Source organism: Alligator sinensis, unplaced genomic scaffold (genome assembly GCF_000455745.1).
Source record: "Alligator sinensis unplaced genomic scaffold, ASM45574v1 scaffold284_1, whole genome shotgun sequence".
Classification (NCBI taxonomy): Eukaryota; Metazoa; Chordata; order Crocodylia; family Alligatoridae; genus Alligator; species Alligator sinensis.
In genome coordinates, this window is record NW_005842105.1 from 1,064,050 (window position 1) to 1,091,375 (window position 27,326).

Sequence of the window (27,326 nt, forward strand, 5' to 3'; positions counted from 1 at the left end):
AAGGCAGTTATCAGCAGGCACTCTTAGAGATGAAACAAAGGTTATGATAAGTGGTCTCATAGGAATTTTCTGCCTGAAAAGCTAAAATATTACTCTATCAATATAAATTGCATTTGAAATAAAAATGATTCAGATCATTGCTAGGACATTGCCCTTTTATACACCAGGGAAGTATACTGTGTGAATGTCGGTGCTGACGCTGAAGGACTACAGTTGGTGTATTAAAGCAGGCAATCTTTTTTCACTTACTTATATTCATGCTTTTGATACAAATAAGGTTATGAGTACAGCTCCAAATTTTAATGCTTGTAAAATAAAATGCTGAAAAAACACATGTTAAATGAAGATGTCTAGCAAGTCTAAATGAGGCAAAATAAGAATCCCTGGGTTTGTAGTCTGAAATCAACAAGATGAAATCCAAGAAAGTATAAAATACAGCACTTAGGAAACAGAAATCAAATGCACATATACAGCATGGAGAATAATCGGCAAAGCAGCAGAACTGCAGAAAGAGACCTGAGGGTCTGAATGGACCAGAGAATATACTGTATATAAATCAGCAATGTGACACTGCTGAAAAAGGCATATCTCATTCTGACAAGGTTCCTTGGGTGAATTCCAGGAAGAGCACACACCAACTGCTGCAGCTTCCTGAGCCTGACGAAGGGTTTTTGAACCCAAAAGCTTGCTTAATAACTATTCTCCAACCATTTGGGTTGGTCTAATAAAAGATATCAAATTCACCCAAGGAACCTTGTCTGCCTATACCCTTAGACCAACACGGCTACAACCTAAACCCCTATCTCATTCTGAGGCATGTTTTAACAAGATCATTGCATGTAAAACCCTAATATTAATTTTTTCCTAGTTGGTGCTGTTGAAGTTTTAGGTGAAATAACATGTATAGGTTGAGATACCACACTTTAAGAAAGATGTAGAGGTTAGACAAACTGCAGAGTGCAAGAAAGAGGACCAAAAATAAGGGGTGTAGAAAACATGCGCTTCCGTGATCCTATGCCTTGTGTGGTTCATTAAGTCACCTTTCTTGTGCATCTGTAGGTATGGGTGTGGTCAAAGGCCAAGTTCATCAACAGGAAATTCTTAATGGAGGAACTTTATCAGCACTTTCTAGATGGAGAGGACATGCATGTGGAGCAAGACAGTGATCCATTTTGGGATCCTGTTGAGGTTATTCATTTAGGATCTGCTCACATTTGGCTTCAGTCACTCGCTTACTGCATGAAGCTGGAAGAACAAACGGAGCTTCTGAACTTCGAAGGGCAGGAGGAGGCCGTTGTACTTATAAACGTAGTGCCGTGTTCCAGTGATGGAAGGTTCAAGTTCCCCTTTTCCTTCTTTATTTTTCTAATCCAGTTTAGGAAACTGTGTTGATATATTTGGCTGGAAATGGAGGGTAAAAATACTGAACAAGATATGAAAATGATGGAATCAAAGGGTGTGAATGAGAGCAGGATTTGGCTCAAAGGTTTTAAAAGAATGGGTGGAGGGAACACCACATGGCAAGACCATGTAAGTCCTGTTAGTCATGATGTCCCTGAGGTTGCAATGCTGTGAAGAAAGTCCCTGGGAACTTGAAGTCCCCTGAACTGTTACCAAGGTCCCACTCTGCCTGAGTGAAAACATAGCACCACCAGACTCCAGGAGGAGTTGCTTCCATCCTTCCTTGCCAGATGGAGATGGGTTCTTGCAAGGAAGAAGTGCCTTACCAAGAGACTAAAAATAGCAACAAGTCCTTTTTTTCAACTTCTGGCACCTTTTTCTTCTTTAGAACTGTGTGCGCGCATGCATGCGCATGCATAAATGTGTGAGCAGCCATGTATCTGCTTCCATGGCTCCTCTGTCTGTGACTGGAACATGCTATAGATTGGAGCGTTATGAAGAATACTTTTCAGCTCATGTATTTGCATAAAAAGTTATCCTTCCCTCTGTCCCTGGTTCCATGATTCACTGTTACCATTCTCTGTTTTTGGTGAAAGAAGAGCACCAGATATAATGTTATGTCATTCTGCCTATATTTGTAGAGCCTTTGAAGAGGATGATATGGTCATTGACCCTTTGGAGTTGCTGGGAAGGCAGATTGATTTCCAGATTCACATTGTGCAGTGTCTTGGAGTCAGATGGCTGAGAGACGTCCCTGACAGGGGGATTCAGATTGGGTACTGTGCTGCACCAGTTTCCTGCTTTCTTTGCAAACACATTCAACCTGACTCTTTGGTGAAAGCCAAGGCAGTTTCATGGTGATCCTAGTAGGTGCTACCAAAGCGCCTAAGCTACTATTATATGTTTAGCTTTAAGCTGCAAGATCAGTTTGCTTCTGAACCTGAGACATTATAGGAGGTGCTCAGCTGTTCTCTTAAAGGATACTTTAATACTAGGAGCAAAGGAGTACTTAGCAAGAATATTTCTGATCTCTTGTTTCAAACAACGGTAAATTTCCTCAGTAAATGGGAGGGAAAATTGTTCCTGTGGATTGATGTGGGGGATGAAGTTTTAGGCTACATAATACAAAATAGTCATGCATAATTAAAGCTTTTTGAGCAAATGCATTTTTGACTTGGTGACAAACTGCTACTGTCAACAAAAGAGTCACCAAAAATGAATAAAGTGAAGTAATATTTTCACATAGTGTGGGTGGTATGAGCCTGCACAAAGCATTTTGTTCAATAGGAGGAACAGCTGACCTTGAAATGTATCTGTAATTTTCTTTCTTTGCTCACAGAGCTGACCTTTTCAGGGACTGAGCTGGGTTTTTAATTATATCTGTTGTTAATGTTTTATCCCCTTAGGTACAGATTTTATGACCTTCCACGATCTGTGTACACCAAGCCTGTCTGGAAAAATGTGAATCCAAAGATAGAAGAGAGAACACGTTTCTCAGCCTTCACTGTATCCCATGATTTTTTGAATTATTTACAGAAAAATGCTTTAATTGTTGATCTCTGGGGCCTTCAAGGTATTTCTTTGCAATGCATTTTTTTTATTTGTGGTTGTTTTCTGTGGCTGCAGCTTGTAAACATCATGCTGCAGCAGCATTTTAGAAAAGCAAAGGCTCCCTGTGACAAGGCCTGGCTTGCTAACCCCATGGAAAATGCCAGATCTGGGTTTTGATTTGTATTTTGACTACAGAAAAATAATAGAGCAGGTTTTCTGTTGCAAAAAATTCAGCCCACAACTGGTCAGAATCTATTGAACTCTATGGATTCCTGTTTGAAATCTCTGGCTATATCTTGTGAATCGTGTTTGCACACCTCACAGTGTACCACTGTGCAGCAGCTCGTGGCACCCCTAAAAATATATCTGGGCGAGAATAGATTAGACCGGGGTTGGCAACCCCCAGTAGGCGTGCTAGTGTGGGGCAGGCGAAAGCCTTTAGCTTGGCACGTGTGCCTTGAAGTGGATGGCAGGGAAGGGGCTAAGACTACGCGGCCATAAGAATCAGGCCCCTCATAGTTTCCCTGCTATCCTCCTGTAGGTGCAGATGTACCCACCGCCAGCAATGAGCAGCCTGGGCGTTGTGGGCTGCGAGCTGCCTGGGCCTGCCCAGAGCCTGGGCTGGCATGGCAGGTGGCTGGGAGGCTGCAAGCAGCTGCACTGAGATCTTTGGAGCCCTGGCCCAGCTTGTTGCTGGCACTGGGTGCATGCATGCCTTAGGGTGGATGGAGGGGAAGGGGCTGGGGCTGGGGCTGCACTGCTACAACAAGGATCGGCCCCTGTGGTGGCTTCCCCACCATACACCCCTGGCATGCCAACATCTTACAAGCCAAGGTTGGGGTGTTTTTGGCGCTCTGCCCCAAAACATAGCTGATCATGGCTTAGTATTTATTCCCAGTTCTCTGGACAGATTCTTCTTGTCAGATGCCTCGATTTTGGCACTGCAGTGTTAGCTGGGCAATCTATCTAGAGAGGGTCAGGCATCTAGGATCCCTTACCATGAACGGCGATCATTCACTGCCTTCAAAGGGCGACCCAGAGTGCCTACGTGAGTTCTGAATTCAGGTCCCTAATGCCCTTTATTAACCGATGACAACCTGGTGTAAAATGTAGAACTGGGAGCAGGATTTGCAACCCAAGAATCCTCCTGCAGTCAGACAGGCACCCTCCTGCTTATTCTTCTTCTGGCCTCAGGTTTCAGTGGAACTTCAACAGGAGGGGCAGAGAGATCTCACCCACCTGTGCCCACATTCTGGTGTTTAGGTATGTAAAGGCTAGATTGGAATAGGCTTTGAACCATGTGGAAACTGAGGCACCCTGGGAACTTTCAAGGTGAAATGGAGCCATGCATTGACTGCAAGCACCTAGATGGCTTTGCAATACCTGAAGAGGGTTGATGTCTGGACCACCCTTTACGATTTAGATGCCTAAATTCCATCTGTCCTATTTAGACACTTACAAGAACCCACTCGGTCTGGGGTGGGGCAGAGTCTGGAATGAGTGCACGAACTAGCAACTGTTCACAGGTAATGAGAGCTACTGCTTTCAATAAAAAATAGAAAGAAAAATTAAATATACAAACACTGTAAAAATAAAAGTGCTGACTAAAAATACAGTATTCCTATTCTAGTCTGGAACTGTATTAGCCAAAGCAAACCTAATCAATACCCGTATTTCTTTGCATACCACACGCCCCCAACTAAGACGTGCGCCTTGTTTTTTAACAGAATGTAGAAAAAAGGACTATTTTCCAGGGCCATGGCTTAGAGCTGGCTTTCTCATGGAGGGGTCATGCTGAAAATGATTGCAGCTTCTCTCTCAGTGAGCAGGCAGCAGGGGCAGTCCAGTGTTAACTCTTCGAGGCTTTGACTTCGCTAACAAAAGCTGCTACTGATTTGTCATCAGCTGTGAAAGGATTAACACTGGACTCCGCCCCTCTTGTGTGCTCACTGAGAGAAGCAGAAGGCACTTTGCAGCACCGCCTCTCCATGCTTCTACTCCTCCCAGCTTTTATTCTGGTGAAGAAAATCAGCTTCCCCGCTTCAGCATCCCAATTTCCGAGGGCTGATTTTTGGAGAAAGGGTGCACGTGGTATATGAATAAATGCAGTATTCTAGAAATCTCCCTTTTCAAGGATATCTGTTTAGAACTTGTAGGCTTACAGTGCATGCATGTAAAGATCTTCAGCTGTATTGCTAACATACCTCCTTGTTAAATGTAGGGTTACAATTAACTGATACAATTACTTAAAAAGTAAACACAAGTGGTAAGGTGTTATTATACAAAAATGTATTGGAGAAAAATTGGGGAAAAAGAGAATTATTATTATAAATACAGAGACTTGGTATCATTTTAGAATGAATTTGCATTTATTTTCCTGTGTTTCTTGCAACTGACATGCAATAGAAGCACAATTGTGAAGAGAACAGGACAACATTGTCTTAACCACGCTATGTCTTTCCTGCAATGCAGAAGGGTGCACAGAGCTAGACTGTTCCCTCCAAGGCTGCAGTGTCACAAGTGAGGGCACCATTATTGTCGATAGCCCAAAAGATTTGAATGCATATGATGTTAGTTTGGTGAGTGCACCCGAATTACCGATTACATTTTTTGATAACATCATGTTGTTCACAAAAGTAGTCCCTTGACATTAATGGGACCATATCAGCTGTTAAAGGTTGCAGAAAGGGGACCCAGTATGTACAGTATTTCACCTGGGTGGCAGTGAGCTATGTGTACAGCGTAGCACAAGGGGTGGAGGGAAGGCAAATTTCCTAACCCTGTTAGCCATAAACCAAAATCTTGACCCAGGCCACATGCTTTTTTGAGATGTGCATGGTCCAGAGGCAGACCCCACTTCAAAGGAGAACTTGTCACCAAACAGCTTTTTGGAATAAATAAGTAACAGCTGTTGCTTGTAGACTATCCTTTAACAGAGAACTATATGATCCTGCTAGCAAGTATTATAACAGATTTTTTTTAATGAAAAATAGAATGCTTTGGATTTTCTTAGTCATCCTTTATTGTAGTTTATTATAAATTATGGTACTAAAATGGTATAAGCCCTGATAGTTTAAATTATAAATAAACAGAACCAAGTTCTTACAGCCAAAACAAAACCTACCTGAAAAATTATTAAAACCAATAGGAAAACTATAGTTTAAAATAACTGGTCTCATTTAAAAAAAAATAAAAAGGTGCAAGACACTTATGGAATTGTTGTTCTTCCTTTTCCTTTGATTTCAGTCCAGTTCATCTGAATCTTTGATGCCTCTTTATCTTCCCTGTGATCAGTCTAATATAGAGCTGGCTGGATAATTTTTCAAATATTGTACCCACTGAAAAATATGTATTTGTCTGCCAAAATATTTGCACATTTTTGTCAAATCTCTCTCTCGCTTCTTTCGCTCTTGTATCCCACTGAGGGTTTTCTTGCATTTTTTTTTAACAAACTAATTCTGATAGGTTTTCTCACCTCATTTACATAAGGGAAACCGTTCCTTTCCCCTTACTCACACAACATTCTTGCTGCCTTCGATTGGGCTTATTGCAAAGGCCTCTACCCTAACTGGGACTGTGTTTCCCTGAACCTCCCACTTATTTCCTGCCTCTGCTCCTCTCTTCTGTACTATGCATAAAAAACCCAAAGTTGTTAGCAACAAATAGCCTGATCTTGGCACCCTTGAAAACAGATATGTATCTTTTTAAAAGCATTTGAAAGAGATCAACCTCATGCTACTGGAACACAAGAGATACCAGCATGAAGGCTGCATCCAACCCCATCCATCTGACAGTATAGGGCAGGGGTTTGTCACCAGAGGGTATACGTACCCCTGGGAGTACTTCGAAAGGTTCTAAAGGATATGTGCAGGCAGGCGGGGATGGAGCACCGCTACCCACTACCCCATGTCGCTGCCTCCCAGGAGTGGGGGGGAAGGCCAAGGGGAGGGCCTCACACATGGCAACCACCGCCACCATCTACCACCCTGCACCACCCACTGCCACATGCCACTTTCCTACAGCAAGGCCCATCAGCAGCCCATGTGTGACCAGCTGTGGGAAAGTGGGGTGTGGCTGCGGTTGCTGCATGCAAGCCCTCCCCTCCCCTGTGTCTGGCTGCTGCCACCAGAAGGGGTATACTTCTTAAAAAAGGTTGAAAACCCCTGGGCTAGGGTGAAGGCTGCGTGTGTATGTAATCTTCCAGTTACATGATTCCAACCAAAACTCAAGTCTGGGTGAAAAAGGGCTTTGCAGATACAAAGCAATAACAGTAAGGGCTTTTTTGATAATATTCTGCTTAGACTACTAAGACTGCTTAGATACATACTGGATTTTTCTTAATAGGATGCACCAAACCAAATGTCCAAACTCTACATGAAGCTACTGAAGCTGGAACAAGAAACTGAGCTTCTGAGGGATATTAACAGAGCTCTAAGGGAAGAAAATATTTTTCTTAAGGAGCAGCTGAAGAAATGGGACACAGGACACCATGAAAGTTAGTGCAAAATGCCATACAATTGCATGCTCTGTTATAGTTCAGGTATATGCACCAGGCACCATCTGTTCCAGGAGGTTCTAAGAAAATGTTAGTTTAGTTTCATGGCACTGAATTTCTTCTCTGACAAAAGGAAAGGGATGAAATTCCCATTTTTAAACAGCAATATAAGAATGCAGAATCAACTTTTGTCTCTATCAGCCTTTGCTTGTAATAATATAATTAATAAAAATTCTGTCTTGCACTTTAGGTAAGAATATGAAGCCACCTCACAAATGGACTATTAAGATGACAAAACTACCTCTCTCATCAGAAGGAACTGACCAGCTGTGCTGTCACCGGACCAGCTATGACAGTGAATTTGCTAAAGCTCTTAAGGTCTTCTATCAAAATATGAATGTAGTAAGAGGACAATTTCTGAAACTGAAGCACAGCAAACCCCCTGTATGTCTGATTTTTTAAGTGTTTTTTTAAGAAATGGGAACTGGGCCTCTTCAGATTTAAGATCCTTTTATGTCACCAGCTTTCACTACAGGATTGCGGGTGACGTGGTTCTTATTTCTTGCAACTATTCCCTTTCCTGCTTTTTGCATTAGAACAAACCTGTTTCCATGAGCTTATTTGTCAGCATTCTTAGGCTAGGAATAGATGATGTATTTGCCCCTGGACAAGTTGTGCCCATGTTTATCCTGGACCAGAAATATCCTAGGATTGGCATGTACACACTTCATTCTTCCAATCAGGATTTCGTAAACAGCTGAATGCACTGTTGCTTTTCTGCCATTAATGAGGTAATCCCAGGATGCACTTTGCAATGTAGTGGGATAAACTGTTAGTACTTCTTATCCAATAAGCTTTTTTAGGATTTATCCTGGGACAATGGACATGAATATCTGAGTGATCATTTTGTCTTGGGATAAAATGGTTTATCCTGGGACACATTAAGGCTGCAAACAGACCTTGCATATATCAAGGCCTGCAAGTAAAGTTAAGTATGTTCCTTTGCAATCTGGAATATATATATATATACCATGTTTTCATAATCCACCATGTAGAAGCTGGTGGGCCACTACTACTACTGATTTGGATGATGGGATCAAGTACACATTTAGTAAATTTCTGAATGACACTAAGTTAGGTGGACTTGCAGACACCCTAGAGTTTGACTAGGATCCAGAATGGCCTGGATAAACTTGCGAAATAGTCTGCAATCAGCTGAGATTCAACAAGGACAAATGTAAAGTCTTGCACTTGGGAAGAAATAATTGCATGCACAAATACAGATTGGAGAATGACAGGCTAGACTGCAATACTGCAGAGAAGAACTTGGGAGTTATGGTGGGCCATAAGCTGAATGAGTGACAGGGTGCTTTTGTTGCAAAGCCAATAGTATCCTGGCTTGTATTCACAGGAATGGCGCTTGCAAATTAAGGTAAGCAATTCTCCCACTCGATTCAGCCCTAGTAGGGCCTCACCTGGCATATTTTGTCAAGTTTTGGCCCCCACACTTCAAGGATATGGACCGTTTGGAAAGACTCTAGCAAGAGTCCAGAGAAAAGACTTATGAAAAAGTCTGAAAAACTAGGGAAAAAAGATGGGGGGGGGGGGATTTGGTAAGTCTCCAAATACCTGAAGGGAGATTATAGAGAGGATGGAGATGGACTTTTCTCTGCTTGTAGGGGGTGGACCTAGGAACAAACAGCCTCAAGATGAAGCTGAGGAAATTTAGGCTGGAGATTAGGAGGAACTTTTTGACTTTGAGGGTGGTCAAGCATTGGAACAGGTAACCTAGAGAAGTGGTGGAATCTCCACACTTGGAAACTTCAAAAGCAGGTTAGACTGACGCTTGGCTAGGATGTTTTAGTCATGGACCAGATCAACTTGTGAGGTCTTGTCCAGCCCTACTTTACTTTCTCATGCTCCTGCTAAAGCTGTGCTTGAAGTATGTCTCAAAGCCCTTTCGGGGTGCCACAAAGTGCCAAATAATGTTAGTTTAGCATGGTTAGGCACACAAATGTGATTCTCAAGATAAACCCAGAGATTTCAAATAGGAATCCACAGTGTTAAACTCATTCTGGCTTGTTGGGGGTCTGAGTTCTTTTCAAAAGAAGACTAGTTCTATTATTTTTCTGTTGTAAAAAATCAAGTGAAACCTAAGCTGACATTTTCCAGGGGGGGTTGAGTCTAAAAAGGTTGAGAACCACTTTACTAAGGTAAGTAGTAATTACCTAGGACAGTACTTTCCAGCAAATGATCAAATCAGCTTTTTCTATTCTTGTAGTGAAAATATAAGAGATTAATTAATTTTAATATCACAGCCAAGTACCTACTTAAATCAGACCCAACTTTAGCCATGGAAAACCAGCAGAAGTGCACTTGGTGTACACAAGTGCTCTTAATTATAGGAAAGTAAACCTGATCTATTTGTTATATGGAATGATGCAACTGGAGGTCTTGGCTCAGTTGGTGAGATGAAGAGTACTTGCTCATCATCTTCCAAAAACCAATCTAGCTATCCAACCTGCTTTTCTTTTCTCTCCCTTTTGACACCTAGTTAGTTATATGATGTTTGCTATTTTATTGAGAAGCTAAAACAACCATAATCACAACTGTGATTCCAAACTGAGTTTACAATCAAACTTTTACTTGCTGCCATCTCTGAATTATGTTTCAATTGCTGCCTTAGCAAGCAACCAAAAAGATCCACATGTAGGAAACCTACAAAATGGCATGCACTTCCAACCGAATAGTTATGCTCATGAATTTTATTGGTATTTCCAGGTGGAAGATAACTTACAGATGCTGCGTCTTTTTACAGAGAGACAGTCATGTATGTTAAAAGATTTTGGGGAGCAACTTGAATCTAGCACATGCAAGTTGAAAAATGATGTTGCTCTTATAGTTAAGAAGAAGAGAGAGAGTATAGCATACAGCAAGCATTGAGGATTGAATTCATGACCACACATGAACATGGAGCAACTCTAAAAGATTTTTGATCGTATTAAACTTTTATTATGGGTCAGTTGTATTCATGCAGCCAAAGCAAAGTCTTAGAAACTGGCCTTAATATAGTTATTCTGAGCTCTACTTTAAACTACTCTGAAGTGAGTGATTCAAGAGGATTTCATGAAATCTAAGAAGTCACCATGAAATAACTGCTAAATCACAGCAATCATGGGAATGAACTGAAAGCTACAATTTTAGTGTACTAATTTGTCAGTGCATTAAAATATATGAACAAATGTTTGAGCAAATCTTTACTATGGAACTAGGAGGGTTAAGCTATGCAACAATTACAATAAGTAGTCAATACTTACAAGCCTTTGTATGGTCAATGTCATCTCATTTACCTTTTGGAAAGCCAAGCAGCACAACTTTTATTGTTATTACTCAGAAAACTTATGTTAGCACCTGAACTACAATTTGGAGAGATTTGGTCATTTTTAATCTTTACATATTAAAAAATATTGACCAAGGCTGCTGTCTGAAACATCTCCTATATGTAGCTTTCCTATGTACTATTTTACTGAAATGACTCGTCATCAATTAACAGTACACCTGCTCCAGTTAGTTGTTAGTTTGATCCTATATTAACTTATTATCAGAAGGAATAGCTGTTTTTTCTTTGACTGACACACCCATTGTTTTCTTTTCAATAAAGTTGGCTCTTCCTAATATTAAAAACTACCAGACATGTTTATTAAAAAGCACAAGAAATGGAAGCCAGTCTTATATTGAAATAAGGATATTAACATCTTTCAACTGAAAGACAGCATAGTAAGCAGTGTCTTTATCCCAAATAGTTATTAGTACTCAACCACTAGTTTGATTAGCTAAGGCATTTTACTGTTTAAAATAATTATCTAGACTGTTCTTATTTTGTAAGCTCTTGGTCAAACTGATAATTAAGCACTGTTTCTTTACTGCTTCTGGGTAACTTGAAGTTTACTCCAGAATTGCATGTTGGAAAGAAGAGTTTGGAAATTCCTTAAAGATCCTATAAGTAGTCATACCCTAAATATGCACATAAGCCTGTTACCTATTTCATGATGTATAAATAGGTATTTTGGCTTTTAAGTAGGTACCAAATCAGCAATTTCCTTAGACAAAAGAACTGGTACTGCCCATGGGATAGATTGAAGTCAGCTATTCCACCACACCGATTTCTGTTTCCTGTATAAGCAACAGTGCACACTGTCTGCATTTATGAATGCCACTGATTTGTAAATATTTTTATTGATATACACAGAGCTGTCCTGTTTAGATTTTACATCCAAATATACTTTTTGGTACCTTAGAATTAAACCACAGAAGCTGTTAGTTCATGCAATTTTAGTTTTCCTTGGAATTATTTTGCAACTTCAGACTTCAGGCTTGCTAATAACAGAAAACTCGATGCCCCGTTTGTTGAGTCGATCAATCAGTTTTGTTTTAGAGAAAGCTGCTCCTGGAGTATAAACACCGCCTCTGTTAACAACAAAGCAATTAGAAAGCCATTAATATGTATTTTATTCAATCATTAAAATCATGGATTACACCAATCTCAAAGCTCAAATGATGGGACTGAATTTTCAGTGATTCCCTGAACAAGTATTTGCCCTATCAAGAAAAAAATTCTCAGTGTCCTTTCAGCAGGCTGAGACACACTGGGAGAATCTACATATCTAATAATACTAACAAACTCCAGGAGTAGTTCAAGCCAAATGCTCTCAGGCACCATGTCTATAAGCATGTCCAGGACAGCAACAATTTGAGCCAGAGCAAAACAGACCCCCACCTGGTTGGGCTGACCAGGCACAACGTATGCCTGCAGTCACATGCATTTCGGCACAGTAAAGTACTTCGCTGTAAGTTGGTACTGTCTCCAACAGTACTATCCTATGGTGGAGTTAATTAGTTTACTGCACCCTAATGCTGGTGCATGTGTTCTACCAAGAGTTCTAGTTTTCTGTAGGAGTGTAGACTGACACTTTACTGCAGAACTAAACTAGTCTACTCCACAGTAAAGCGCATGTGTAGATGAACCCATACTGGTATGGTTGACCCCTGTTGCATACTGGATCTTCATGCATTTAGACACATTACTTTTGTTCACACAATTTAAAGGTGCAAGAGTAGCATCAAATGATTAACATACAAGGGAAACAGGGACTCACTGTTTAGGAAGAGAACTTGCATCCCTCAGAAGCGTCACAGCTGCCTGAACTAGTGCTACTGAGGTAGCAATATAACCAGCATCTGCAAAAAATAAAAATAAAGCCATTTTTTGAAAGGGAGGTGCACAGATTTTCCTCGGACATAATGGCGTGTGCCTACATCAGATTAATTCTATTGTGTTTTGTGTGTTAAATACAAATCTGGGAATATTTAGAGGAAACCTATTATGCTATGGTTCAGAAACTGCCCTGCCTGGCAGAGCTGTTCAGAGGACTATCACTCAGAAGTCAGCAATTCTGCAGTCTAGGCAACTAGGTGTCTCTTAACTGGCTCACCACCATGGAACACTGATCCTTCTCCAGAAACCCACTAGTAGGTTTGGAGCTTCCTGAATGGAGCACGTGGCAGAGATGGTGAACCAGTGTGCAGGAGACCAGCCACTATCACAAACTAGGAAGGGTCTGAAAAAGAAAGGAAGCAGGATGGACTGATATGATGAACAACTATGGACTCCAGGGATGGCCTCAGACAAAGGGATGGTGCTTCTCTGGTATTAAACCTGAAAATGTTTAAGACATTCCTTTCAAAATCTGTGTTCCTTGCTTTCCTGCTACACTACAGAACAAGAAGCCTAGAGTGTTCACAACTTGTGTGAAGTTGTGGAGGACTCAGTCCTGAGGCACCAGCTTCAGAGCACAGGGGTGTTTTACCTGCTATATCCGATGGTTCAAGGAAGGGTGTCAGACAAGAGATCTGACCCCAGCAGCATGCCCTAGAGCAGGGGTGGACAATTGTTTTGGGCAGAGGGCTGCTTACTGAGTTTTGGAAAGTTGTCGAGGGCCGCATGGGTAGCCCTGTCCCTTGACAGATGCCCCACCCCCAGGCCCCCATCTTGGGACCTGAAGTCCCACCCCATAACTGCTGACCTTTGTCACCAAAAGCCCCTGCCCCCAGCAATACTCCTTTCAGTAAGCTTTGCCATAAAATACCAAATTATATTATAAAAAGTGAACATCTACAACGTTTGTTAATTTGATTTCAAAAATATTTTTGTCCTGATTTACATGCGTTTGTATAGTGTACGTAGAGGTGATTGCACCAAAGCTTAAAATGAAGTCTTACTCCTGTAAAAACTGTGGGGCTGTGGGAGGCATGGGGGATGGATATAGGTTTGCAGGGGGTCTGCATGTATGGCAGTGCAAAGGAGGTGTGGGTGCATGTGTATGGTGGGGGGTGCTTGTGGGACTCACTCTACAAACACACACACACACGCATGTGCTTCCCCCACTGTGCACGCGCGCGCACACACAGCTTTGCCCCACTACATGTGCTTCCTCCGCTATACCCACATCGTGCGTTTCCCCCCCACTACACACGCACACAGACACGCACCCCTCCCTCCCGCTCCTGGGGTACCAGCGGAACCGTGCATAAGTGGTCCAACAATGCAGCTGTGGGCCACGTGGTGCTGGAGCAGCCACATGCAGGGAAAGCAGCTGCAGCCAGAGGCTTCAGGGTGGGAGGGAGTTGGGGGTGGGGCAGACTGGGCTGGCTTTTCTCCTGACTCCGGCCAGCTCCCCCTGGGAGCTACTGCCCCTGGCTCCATCAACTGACTGGCAGCTAGGAACAGATAAATATTAAATTTTCTAAAATTTTTAGGTGCCCCACAGGCTGGATACAATGGCATGGTGGACAGCATCCAGCCCACAGGCTGTATTTTGCCCACCCCTGCCCAAGAATCCCAAAACTAAAACACTGACTAGACTCCATCCAGATCCAGTTGATCAGGAAGCACAAGGACCTGATGATTCTGTCTGCTGCCTGGTCACTAGCCTGTGCAAGTGGAGTACAGGGCCAGCTTCTAACAATCATAAGCACTAGGGGTGCACCAATAAAGATTTTCTTAGCCCATACCGATAGCCAATTATTAACCAGCCATATTGGCCAATACCAATATTGGTATCTGGAAACCAATTTACAGGAGTGCAGCTGGACAATGTGGAGAGCAGCTCCCTACAGGCAAGTCTGTGGAGGAGAATGGGCATGGGGGAGAGAAAGCGCGGGGGGGGCGGTGGCGGGTGCCACAGGTAGAGGCCCCCACAGTGAGGGAGGGAGTGGGGCAGGCACTGCCCAGCCAGAACAGTGAATAGGACCCCAGGGCCAGGGTAGGAATGGACAGAGCTACGGGTGGCCCATTCAGGGCACCGGGGGGGGCGGCAGCATAAGGGGAGGTGGGCTCCCTGCTGCTGCACTAGCCCCCCCAAGATTTGTGCATCGGGCAGCAGCAGGCTGCCTACTGTAGGCTCAGGGGAAATGCCAGCCTCCTCAGTGCAGGGGTCTGGACTTGGAGTGGGCGGTGCTCAACTGCACAGGGCAGGCAGCAGCACTGGCAGAGGTGGCTATGGGAAGAGGGGGAGGGTTAAGGCACATTTTGGGTTAGCTATAGCCCCCTCCCCCAGCATTGCCCCTGCTCAGGGCACTCTGCTCTGCTGCTTTTCCCTGGGGAGCCCCCAGCTGCAGGGCAGGCAAGGGACACAGGTGACTCAGGTCTCCCAGGGCAAAGGCAGCAGAGCAGAGTGCCCTGAGCCAGGGCTACTGTGGTGGGACTATAGCCACCCCAATATTTGCCTTAGTACGCTCACAGCCACCCCTCCCAGTGCTGCCAGCCCCACACAGCTAGGCCTGCCCCACTCCCACCCCTGGCTCAAAGCCCACAGCAGGCAGCTCACCTTTGGCCTGCACTCAAATCTAGGGGGACACATACAGCCCACCCCCAATGTCTCTTCCCCCTCCCCCGCACCCTGGACAAGCTGCCCATGGCTCTATCCTGCTCCCCACCCTGGCCCCAGGGTCCCATTCACTGCCCTGGCTGAGCAGCCCCTGCCCCACTCCCTCCCTCCCCATAAGGGGCTCAATCCGTCTCCCCATGCCTCTTCCCCTCCAGACTTACCTGCAAGACACTGCTCTCCACACTGCCCAGTTGTGCTCCTGGCCACGTGCACAATGGCTGCACACTTGCACATGGTGTCTGGGGGCCCAGCCAGAACACATATTTAAAGTTACACTATCAGCTACACCGGCCAAAAAAAGCCAATAACTTTAATTTTCCTTTAATTGGTGCCAATCCAATATGCAACCAATGTATTGGTGCACCTCTAATAAGCATACGTTGAAACATGTGACATGACCATTCCAGCCTGGGAAGGAAGACACTAGTGCCAGAAAGTGAACAATCATCTCTTTGTTAGCAAAATTAGGATATTTAGTAGCATAGAAATTTCTCTCCCCCATCTCCAAAAAAATCAGTTTAAGACTATTTATTTAAATAAGGAAAAATTATTTGTTAGAAATGACTGGTATTTAATTCAATCTTAAATTATCGTTATTTCATGACTAGTGTTGGGATCTGGTTTTCTGCATAAAAAGATAAAAGATCTTAAGTACCTGTAAGTAGGTGGCAATAGCACCTGCAGCAAACAAACTTGTTTTTTTAATTTTATTAGTATTGTTTCCATATAGATATTGCATATTTTCATTTGTAGCCCTATCTGCACTTCAGCTGCTTGCTCCTCTAATACGCATAAAACACAGATTGCCATGCGACTGTCTTTATAAAGACACAAAGCTTCTAGTTATAAATAAAAAAAAAAATCTTTACAACCCTAAAAATAATGACTTAAGAAAACAAAAAAGCATACATGAGAAACAGCTGGCCTTTAAAATGGCTATAGCATTACAACTTTACCTGGTCCCTTCACCTGGGTGCAGATTTTTACAGTTGGTTTGCCATGTTGTGGATCTTGGCCCTGGCTATAGCCCTGACCAAAAAATGTAAATGTAAAGGATGACCCATCAATCTGCAATACAAAACACAAGTTAATTCATTTCTAAAGCATCCAATTTCTCACCACAGAGAGATGTCATGCTTGCTCATTCCCAAACTGGAAGGAAGGGTCACCTTATTCCACCCCTGTGCACAAGCAAATAAACTCAGTGTCTTGGGGAGCTTAATAGCACACGCAGTGCTACACTACTTTTCATTCAAGCAGAGTGGATGCAGCCAGGGGCAGTACTAAAGTACCACAGATTAACCCTTAGTTTTTCAGTCACTCCTTGTCGCTGGAAGTGTGTGTTGGATCTGGTAAAAGGATTGCAACTGTTTGTGTCTTGTATCAACTTTGCTACAATAATCCATAGCTCTGTGGTCCTCAGGTGGCTGTACTCAGCTTCGTGTCAAACACCCAAAAATATGGTTACTTGGTGAATGCACATCCTTTGGGGTAGTTCTTCCATCCTTACTGGTGTTTTTGGTTTTGTTCCCCTACCATCTTGCCTCCTCCCTTATCCTCTCCACTAAGTGGTAATTCTGGTGTCCTAGCCATCAGAGATGTGGGGCAGAAAATTTTCAGTGTTTTATTTTTCCCATGGGAAAATTTTCCATCTCTAAAAATTCAATGTTTCATAAAATTCATTAGTAATAATGAATGGATGCCAATACAACATTAGGCCAGCTTGGCAGTTTCAAAGCTGTAATTAGTTTTCCAGGTGCTTAACCCTAGGAAATGTGTGAGAGTACATATATGTTTTATTGATCTGTAAACAGGGGGGTAAATACACTTGCATAATAATCCAAACCAAAAATCAAGTGATGAATTCACCCAATTGGCTATGCAGATCAAATGAAAACCAAAGCTAAAATTCTTATTTCATCTCATTCTGCAAGTGAAAGCAAAACACACAGAGCAGTGTCTCGTTTCTTTTCTTGAGCTGGGGAAGTTGGAAGTGTTTGCATAAGATCTGTTACTTTTTTTAGTGCTTTTGGTTTGAAGTAGTCAAAATAATGCCTAAACAGAAAAAAAACCAACCCCAACTTGCGTGTGGCATCATTATAGTGAAGTTCAAGCCACTAAAGGAAGGAAGGAAGTTGGTAGATGTAAATATTGTGGGCAGGAGTATGCTAACAACACAAGAATGAAGAAACATTTAATAACATGTAGAAACTGTCCTGAAAGAGTACAAGCCTTATACAGAAAGCCAATACAATGAAGTGATGGAACAATATCATGAGAAAAATCTACTTCAGGAATCCTATGCAAGTAAACCAATGAATGTGCTAAACAAACACAATATAGACTAGCATCTATATTGCTTTAAAACATTATAATTTTAAAAGTTGTCAATGCAACTCTGGACTATTATTTATTTATTCAAAACATTTGTATCCTGCTTTTCTGCTTGCACTAAGCACCCAAAGTGGCTTAGGCTTAACAATCATTTTTTAAATTATCTAACAGATATATAGTTAACTATTTCAACCCAGCAGAGCAAGCTTAGTTCTCTGGCCAATGGCAGAGGCCAGACTATACTTCCCTTTGGCTCTGCAGTCCCAGGGCAACTGAGGAGCAAGTTGAGCAGCAGAGTGTTCTTTCTGGTGGGGGGAGGGTGGAAAGCAAGCTCCCTGCCTCCTCCTTCCAATGCATGAGGCCAGGCTAAAATAAAAATCTTTCCCCCCCTTTTGATGCAGGAACTTGATAGCTCAAGTGAAATAGCAGATTGGCAAAAAATGGAAAAAAGTGTTGAGCTGCCAGGTCTTGGGGGAAGAACCAGCAGGATCCTTACTTTCAAGATTACCATCACCAGATATGTGATCCACCATGAGTAGCTGTTCAAAACAGTTTTTATCAAGCTTTGTGGACAAAATTTCAAAAGAAGATCAAGAAAAAGCAGATGAAACATTAGCTTGTGCTATATTTGCAAGTGGTACACCTCTTTCCATAAATGAAAATCAATACTGGAAGGACCATTACAAACTAACCCAACCATCATATAAGTTACCGTCATGTTATTGCTTATCACATTCTCTTAGACAAAGAGCATGTGAGTTCAAACAATGGTTGTTCAAAGGACTGGTCAAGCAGAATCACTGACTCTGATGCCCGATGGATGGACTGATATACAAGGAAATCCTGTATTGAAAATTATGTTAGCAACACCTGAACCAATATTTCTGAAAGCAATTGCTACCAAATCTTGTCATATAGGTGAATACATAGCCATATTACTTAGCGAAGAGACAAAGTGCAGGTCCCTCCAGGGTGCAAGCCCTTGTAACTAGTAATGCAAGTAACATGAAAGTTGCATGGCAAATATTAAAGGCAAAGTATCCTTATTTAATAGTATTGGGCTGTCTTGCTCATGGGTTGAATCTTCTGGCAAAAGACATAGTAAGTGTAAATACAATGAAGACAATACTGGCAAAGTGTAAAGCAACTGTGAAGGTATTCAACAATCATCATGTTGCTAATCAGACTTTGAAGAAATTACAGAAAGAGAAGCTTGCCAGGAGAAACTAGATGAGGCTCAGCTACAAGTGTTTACATAAATTTGCTGTGCACAAAGAACTGTTTGCAGTGTACTTCAATCTGGGATACTGTGTCATCTATTATTCCCGTGAACTTTTGGAAGCAGATTCTCGACACCAATGTATTCTGGGTTTGAGTTCAGGGAGCATTCAATTTGGTACTACCAGTTTCAGTGGCTATCAAGAAACTTGAAGAAGATACACCAAGCCTTTCAAATATTCTAGAGATATTCAGACAACTGAATGAAAATCTAATTGAGCTTTTGCCTTCTTCACCTCTATCCAAAAAAGTAGTAAAACGTTCACTAAGAAATCTGAGTTTTATTCTCATCCAGTTCATCTGGCATCAAACCTTTTGGATCCTCAACACAGAGGACAACATTTGTCAGAAGATGAATTATTTACTGATCTCGATACAATTATAGGAGTAGCTAAGAATGTCCCTAACATCGACGAAATAGCCATGATTTCAGACATTTCCAAGTACCATGCAAAAGAAAAACTTTGGAGCAAAGACATCATTCGGCGGGCAGCAGAGAATACGTCTACTCTCACATGGTGGAAGGGATACTGTAACACCCAACTGTCGTCCAGGATTGCTCTAAGGATCCTAAGCATTCCACCAACAGCAGCTTCTTGTGAAATGAACTGGAAGACTTTCAGCTCAATCAAGGCAAAAAAGAGATATAGACTAACAGATGAATGCACCGCTAAGCTTGTTTCTATTTGTCAAAATATCTTGCTTCTGGAGAATCAGTCAGAAGCACAATTACAGAAGAAGATGCAGTGTGATGATAAGATGCCCTTACCCATCGATAGACTCATTGGTAAAACCATCCTTTAGCAAAAGAGAATGTAGTTCAAGTAGTTCTGAATCAGATTTGCCTCAATCTGATTCTGAAATGGAACTAATAAGCAGTGCAAGTGATTCTACAGATAGTGCCAGTGATACTAGAGGTGCCACAATGACCTCAGTGGAAAAAAGAGTTAAATTCTGTTGAAAAAATTTCTGGAAAATATTCCAATTCAAAATTTTCTGGAAAACCCACATCTCTGCTGGCCATCCAAATGACCATACAAACTGATATGCAGGACACACCTGGACTTGTGATGGTAGCATACTTATTTAATTTGAAGATACTGGAATACTGTGGAGCTTTTGTAAGCAGTGGACGACTTGACTGATACTTGATGGAAAAAAAGGAAACAAATATTTAAAATAGGCATTCTGTAACTGTGCTCGTCATTTTTAAAATATGATCTAAGAATGGAGAACACACCACTTTCCAATGAAACTAAAACTAAACAGCAGAATCCAGACTGTGCCTCATCATTATTCTGCAATCAGTGATTGTAGTAAGGTGGAGCAACAATTACCTGTTTCTGTGTTGGTCCTTTCTTTGTGAAAAGGCCTCCAGAAAAAAATTCGGGGTACTAAAAAAGAAAAAGAGCAAAATTAAATTAGAGACGGGGACATGAACACAGTAAACCACACGTCTGACGATAACACACTTACTTTTACTAGGAGATTTCTTCCAAAGCTGAACTTCACAAGGAGAAGAAATAGAAGGCCAGCAAACATCAGCTTAACAACAGAGGCCAGACCACCAATAGCTGCATAAGCAGCATACTGCACCTAAAACAATAGCACAAGATAATAATTGTGCAAAATATACACAAAATACTTGCATCTTGCCAAGACAAAAAGCTGTCCTACTAGGCTCACATCCAGATATCGCACAATACAAAAGATGTTAAAAACTTCAAAAACAATTGTTAATGCCAACCACCTTTTCTAACTAATGCTGCATTTTCAATAGTCACAATAAACAGAAAGAAAACCATTATAAGTTTGTGTTATACCTGCAGAAGAAGGGATATGATAAACAAAAGGAGAACAGTGCAAAAAGAGGCCTAAAACCAGACATGCAAGTTACTATTGTTTTTCTTCTTTCAACTGCATTCCTTTTTTTTTTTTGCCTCAACACAAATTAAACTAATTTTATTTTAAATCTCAGAGATTACTCATCTCCTGCTGGAAAAAGGTTTAAGGGCTCAGCACCAGATACTGTCAGCACAGTATATTTTCTTGGAGATGTTCTGAATACGTATATCCAGATTTCACAAGCATATAGCAAAACACGCAAAGTGCAAATCAGGAACAGGATTTCACTGTTCCCATAATCTGTTACATTACATAGAACCAAGAGGTAGGGCCATACCTCAGAGAAAGACTGTACTTAAAAAAGCAAAGCTGGGGGAAACAAAAGAAAAAGGAAAAGGTAACTAGAACCCTACTGTCAGCAGGGCTTCCAGGAACAAATGTGGGTACCAAAAACATTTTAAAAAATAAATCCATAAACTAACTTCTGACTGAAGATTAATTCTTCTTTCATATAACATTTTAGGAGTACAACATAGATTAATATCTAAATTTGATAACCATTTGACTGTTTCAGGGGTAGCTGCATGGACTGATTTTAGATGGCCATTAAATGATCTAATTGGGCAATTGCTCATAATGCCCAATTATGACTCTATGGTCCTGCAGCCAGGATTTGACCTACCAAGAAAGATCTGGTCCTTCCTGAATCACATCTGGACACTTCATGGAAAATATGGACACCTATTCCATAAAATGGAGAAGCAGAGTCCAGGTTGTGATTGATATATATTTTGGGTTTTTTGGAGGCCTTTTCATAAAGAAAGGACCTACCATGACAACCCCTGCTTAGAGTAGTCAGACCACACCAATTCCCAGGATTTCCAAGGGCAATAGACAGAACATGTTGCCAGACCTAACGAGAGTGAAAATGCATTTCCACTCATTCTTGGGGTCTCCCTAACCAGGCAAATCATAACAAGTACCAACTGAAGTACTGTTTCCCAATGTGAAGTATTTACTGAAAACCTTATTTATTATTTTATAAACGTAACAGCAAACTTACAGGTGTTTCCTGGAATTGCGTATGCAAATAACGTTGAGTTCGTTTTACAACAGACGCATCTGATCCCAAAAATGGAATGCAGTACTGTTTTAATTCTTCAGTGTAAAACACTTGACCTCTGCAAGAAAAATTCAGTAATATTTTCCTTCGCTTTCAATAAAGTCAGCTGTGGAGCTATTCCCCAGTTTAGCAAACTACAAAACTAATGCCAGCAGTGACAACTATAATGACTCCAACAGAGTTTATATCTTAACCATTTTTATGCTGTTGTCTCTCCCTTGGATTTAAGTAATAATCTGAAAAACTTGTCCACGTGGATTACTGATGCAACTCAATTAGAGCCAATGGTAGCTTACTCAGAATAAATGTGTCTGTCTGTACAGCATTTTTCTCTGGTTTCTTGCCACGGTAGTGTGAATGTTAAGTCAGTGATCCAAATTTTAAAAAATTTCATGAGGCTAGTGATATGCTGGGTTTTGTAAAGTCATCTAATTTTTTAAGCATTTTTTAATCAGTGTTATTTACCTTGAAACATCAGGTATACTGGTATTAAACCCCTAAGTAAAACCTGTTATTCTTCCCCACATCTCCAACTTTGTTAGATAAGAAACATTCTCTCTTTTAGAGATGTGTTAACTTTATTACAATACATATCCCGCATACCCTGGATTTGTGCAGGGGCTTAGGACATGATTTCTGAAATTCCTCCCAAGTTTTTGAGTCTATAAATACTCTATACAAAGATAACAAACAAACAAAAAAACAAAACAAAAACTAAAACCATCTCGGTATTACAGGTTTCCTTACCTTCTTTTAAGCTTTGCACCAATAGTTGGAAGAGGTGCATGTCCAATCTGCTTACGAAGCACCTTCAATTTGTCCTGATCTGCGAGGCCATACACAGCTGACTTCCAGGTTCCATCATTTATACAATAACCCTAGTCAAATATCATGAAAGAATATTACATCAATATCTAGAATTCTGATCTGCTGTTAAATCTAGTAGAGCAACTTTTTATTTATTCTACTTTCAGTATTTCTCCATCTATGATTACATACTCTATTAGATCCTTTAAGAAACCACACAGCCAAACAGGCAGACATTGAGTGCCAACACCACACAGCTGTATTCTAATGTATTATATACATGTTTCCCTTCTACATCTCTTTACAACAAACCCTGCTATGGTTAAACATTTTATGAAAAGGCCTGGTATGTGTTGCATCATCCAGACATGCCGGCCGTACAAGCCAACCTTATTGAATTTTATGTGTCTAAGCCAATAAAATATTTCTCAGGACAATAGTAAAAGGCTGGCTTTGTTCCTTGGTCTGAAACATCCTAATGCCATTTTTGCAAAATAAAAAATTGTAACTCAATCAGCTGCTCTCTCACAAAACATTTTTATGTGTTTGGAATAAATATAAATACACTAACCTCGGGTCCAGTATTAAATGTCAGGAAGCTTTCAATTGCAGTTAGGATACCTATATAGAATACAAAGATAGATATCCATGACATAAGTCCCTGACAAATGTTATACTGGAAGTGTGATTATAATGTTAATGGAGCAATAAATTGTAAAGTTGCACTTTTAAGTAATTCATCATCTGATAATAAGCCACAAAAAATGGTGATCCATCCACAAAGATGTTACTTGTTAAATGTAATACATTTACAGCTTGTTTGTATCATGCTACACATAGGGCAATAGTGTTTGGCTTGGTCCTCCAGCACCCCGGGGTGGACTGCTATCTTCTTCCACCCCTCCTCCCTGCAAGGGGACTCTCCAACTCATGCAGAACTCTGCTGCTACAGGGTGCCACAGCAGATGTAGTGCTACAAGGTCATATGCACACAGTCAGCACCTTCTGACTGGAACCCCACAAGAGGTTGCAAAGGGGTGCTTCCTAGCCAGGAGGCTGTTCCTTTGCGCCACCACAGTGTCCTGACCATCAGGCCAGCACTGACAATGAACACTGCAGTGATCCCTTCCCCTGGTGCTAGATTTGGGGATGGCAGGATGTCATTGACAATACTGCTCCCCTCCACTACTTCCCCCCTTCCCCATTCCATCAGCAGCAGAGCTCTCTTTAACCCCTGTAGGTGGCAGGGGTCTGTCTTTGACAGCTGCTGCTGTAGGACTGTAGCAACAGCAAGATCTCAGACACAGAGAAGAGCCTGTTAGGCAGTGTGGAGCAGGGCTCAGTTCTCTGATGTCTGGAGGAGGACCCAGGGTTGTTCTGCTGCAGTAGCAGCTGTTCGCATTGTTCCTATGGGAGCAGCAACAGCAGGGTCCCCAAGCAGAACTGCTGCTCCCCTGAAGCAGCAGCAGCCAGTTCTGTGAGAGCTTACCACAGTGAACAGAGCTGCAGCCCCAGGTCCAGGCCAGGCTTCAGCTTTGCTCCATGTGGGCTGTCAGGGAGACTTGAGCCAGTAGGGGGAAAAAGGGGAAAGGCAGGGACCTGGAGGATGCTACGAGACCAAGAGACCCCTGTAGCACTACACTGAATTACTCACACCTTACATGCGGCACTACAAAGTGCAGCTCTAAAGAGAAGTTCCTGTTTGAAACAGTTAAATGTATGCGTCTGACTTGCCAGTTCTATGGTGGTACAGATGGTGTGAACATATGCTTGCTCACTGTTTGTCATGCTAAACAGGCTATAGATGTGACATGTCTATAGCATAAGAAACATAACAAGGATCTCAGGGTGGGAAGAGAAACTTATGATTATACTAGGAAGAGAGGTTATAAATCTAAAATGTGGATATGAAGAAATAAAACCCATACATAGTGGGAAAATGACTGTAACAGTAACAAAACCTTTGTTTAGAGATTCATTTTTATTAAAAGTGAAAACAGCATACCAAGATGTCAAAAAACCTAAAAATAATAAAATCTACTAGCAGTTATAACAGCACATGTGCATGCATGTATTTAAGACGAGTAACACAGGGATCACCTGTGCAGATACTTGTATTGACCTTTTCAATGAAACGGCCATGATAAGAAGCATAACGGGTGCTCCAGTACTGAATGAGGTTCTGCTGGACACAGTACCCTTGTTTGGAAGTGAGAACTAAATTCAGTTCATGTGTAGTTTGATATCTCAGCCTATTTTCAGTATATTTGTCCTTAAAGGCAAAATAGCAATAGCCAGACCCTGACAGACAGAACATACTTTTGCTCCAACATCTACTCCCCTCTCTCTCAAAAGGAAAAACATTTCAGAGAAACAAGGATCACAAAGCTCAGCCAAACACAGCAAGGTAAAGATAACTCTTAGAAAAAGTTACCTTTCAAGCTGTCCCTGGTGTACAATATTCCCAGATCTGCTGGAATAGAGTCAAAACCACAGCTTCCAATGACATATACACCCTTTTCTGCAGCTTTGTCATTATATTTCAGATACATGCCTTCCAGAAACTGAAAAATATTCAATATAAACATTTTAAACAAAATAATCTGAATTGGTGATTCAAATCAAAAGATACTGAATGAATAATGTATAAAATTATACATTCATCATCGTAATTTATTTTCAGCTTTAACCATGATACAGAGGGAGCCTCTTTGCATTAGAATTTCATTCAAAGAGAAACATAAATTTATTCTGCCGTTACTAAAAATCAGGCCTAAATAATGATTTTATTTTGTGTGCGCGCCCCACTGTGTTCCACCAGACTTCATTTAGCCTATTCACATGAGTAAAGTGACCCCTATGATCAAGATACTACATAGGATTAGGCTCACATACTAAATTTATTTACAAGGCTTGTTTTTATGGATCTAAAAACTCCAGAAAAAATAAAATGTACTCAAAACTCGCAAAACAGAAACAATGATATCTATCATCTCTTTTACTAATTCTAAAAGAATAGGTAACTTACTCTTTCTGAAATAGTTTCTCAAATATTTTCTGTCAGCATGAAGTTGCATAACTTTAGAAAACAAGAGCATTTCATCCTAACAAAGTACTCAACTTCTTCCTACAGCTAAACCCTCAGAGTTCCAGAAACATTCAAATGATTGTTTTAGTTTTTATCATTATATATTAGTATCTATATAAAATGAATAAAAAATAATTCAGAATTCTGTTAGAGTTAAGACATGCTTCACTGAATACGAGTAGCAATTCAATTTAAAAGCATGGCTTACACTCTACACAAAACAGGGCTGGTAAAGCCCTCAAATGCAAAGCTTCTTATTTAAGATTCCATATAATTATAAGACACTGCATATATCCGTCTCATGTGATAGTTGCATTACATATATGTTGGTACCTGCAGTATTTAGCATACTTCAGGTTGCAATGTATTTACTTAAAAGGTTTTGTATGTCATAAAATATGCAATCTTGGGCACAAATTATATACAGCCTGAACGAAAAGCCACTCAGAGAACCACTTAACTTTCACAGAAACACTGGATCTAAACCGTTTCTTAGCTGTAGAAAGTAAAGTTACATTTTGGCCAGCCACATAAAGGCAGCATATAATCCTGCAGTCCTCTCTCCTACACCAACGGAGATAATTATTTGCCATTAAGGGCCAGTACCACTTACAAATATAACAGCTTTATAATTTTGCTGTACTTTAAATTCGTGACATCAAATAGTTTACACATTTTAGCATAATCATTACTTTTCTAGAAAAATATTTTAAGTGTCCTTCTTAATAAAAATACTCAAATTTTAGGTTTAAAGTCATACTGAATATTAAAGAACCTTCAGGATCACAAGAAATGAAAACATTGGAGATATCCAGTATTTATTCAACGTACAACAGACGAAAATAAAAGATGTACTACAAATGTATTTGGTTTGCAAGCATGACGAGCTCACGAACAATACACTTTCAATCTTGCATGTAAGCTTATATACAGAAATCCTGCTTATGTAATCATAAAGCAGACTTTGCTTCATGTAACAAGTACTGGGTGCATAAAGCCCATCACTAATGTTTTACCAAATTAAAAAAAAAAAAAAAAATTATTTTTTTTACTTACTACTTTTATACTTCTCACGTGAATTTTCAGATCTTAACCTTTCTAACAGTTAAATGTACAATTTTAGAAAAAAAGATGCAAATAAGCAGGCATTAAAGCCTCAAGGCCAATAGGACACTGAATCATGTGCTTCATTTTAAGCATGAAAAGTCCTACTGAAGTCAGGGGGACTATTCATTTGCTTAATTTTAAAAACATACAATGACGTAATCTACTTGACTTCAGCATAAGATTTCACTTAAATTTTTCAAGTGTCCTTACTTAGGTAGAGCCAGACAAACTGTAGAGCTTATTAATATATTATATAATCTTTACTCTTTCCAATTAAAAAAAATTTTTTTAATTGATATAGATATATATCAATATCTATATCTTTTTTTTTTTTTCCTTAAATTGGAAAGA

General features: G+C 40.8%; 2 protein-coding genes across 2 annotated transcripts in view; one reads left to right on the forward strand and one right to left on the reverse strand.

Annotated features, from left to right (window-relative positions):
* Positions 1-10,390, forward strand: part of LOC102380821 (kinesin-like protein KIF28P) — a 45,286-nt gene extending 34,896 nt beyond the window's left edge. Inside the window, exons 17-23 of the mRNA XM_025205136.1 lie at positions 1,060-1,334; positions 2,043-2,177; positions 2,808-2,974; positions 5,425-5,531; positions 7,297-7,447; positions 7,698-7,849; positions 10,229-10,390. Of these exons, the coding sequence (XP_025060921.1) occupies positions 1,060-1,334; positions 2,043-2,177; positions 2,808-2,974; positions 5,425-5,531; positions 7,297-7,447; positions 7,698-7,849; positions 10,229-10,390 (1,149 nt within the window). The remainder of the gene's footprint in view (positions 1-1,059; positions 1,335-2,042; positions 2,178-2,807; positions 2,975-5,424; positions 5,532-7,296; positions 7,448-7,697; positions 7,850-10,228) is intronic.
* Positions 5,300-27,326, reverse strand: part of SCCPDH (saccharopine dehydrogenase (putative)) — a 26,054-nt gene continuing 4,027 nt past the window's right edge. Inside the window, exons 3-11 of the mRNA XM_014520323.2 lie at positions 25,215-25,344; positions 23,352-23,401; positions 22,721-22,851; positions 21,914-22,031; positions 20,482-20,601; positions 20,343-20,399; positions 16,350-16,461; positions 12,604-12,685; positions 5,300-11,914 (exon numbers count right to left, since the gene is read on the reverse strand). Coding sequence (XP_014375809.2) covers positions 11,809-11,914; positions 12,604-12,685; positions 16,350-16,461; positions 20,343-20,399; positions 20,482-20,601; positions 21,914-22,031; positions 22,721-22,851; positions 23,352-23,401; positions 25,215-25,344 — 906 coding nt within the window. The 3' untranslated portion in view covers positions 5,300-11,808. The remainder of the gene's footprint in view (positions 11,915-12,603; positions 12,686-16,349; positions 16,462-20,342; positions 20,400-20,481; positions 20,602-21,913; positions 22,032-22,720; positions 22,852-23,351; positions 23,402-25,214; positions 25,345-27,326) is intronic.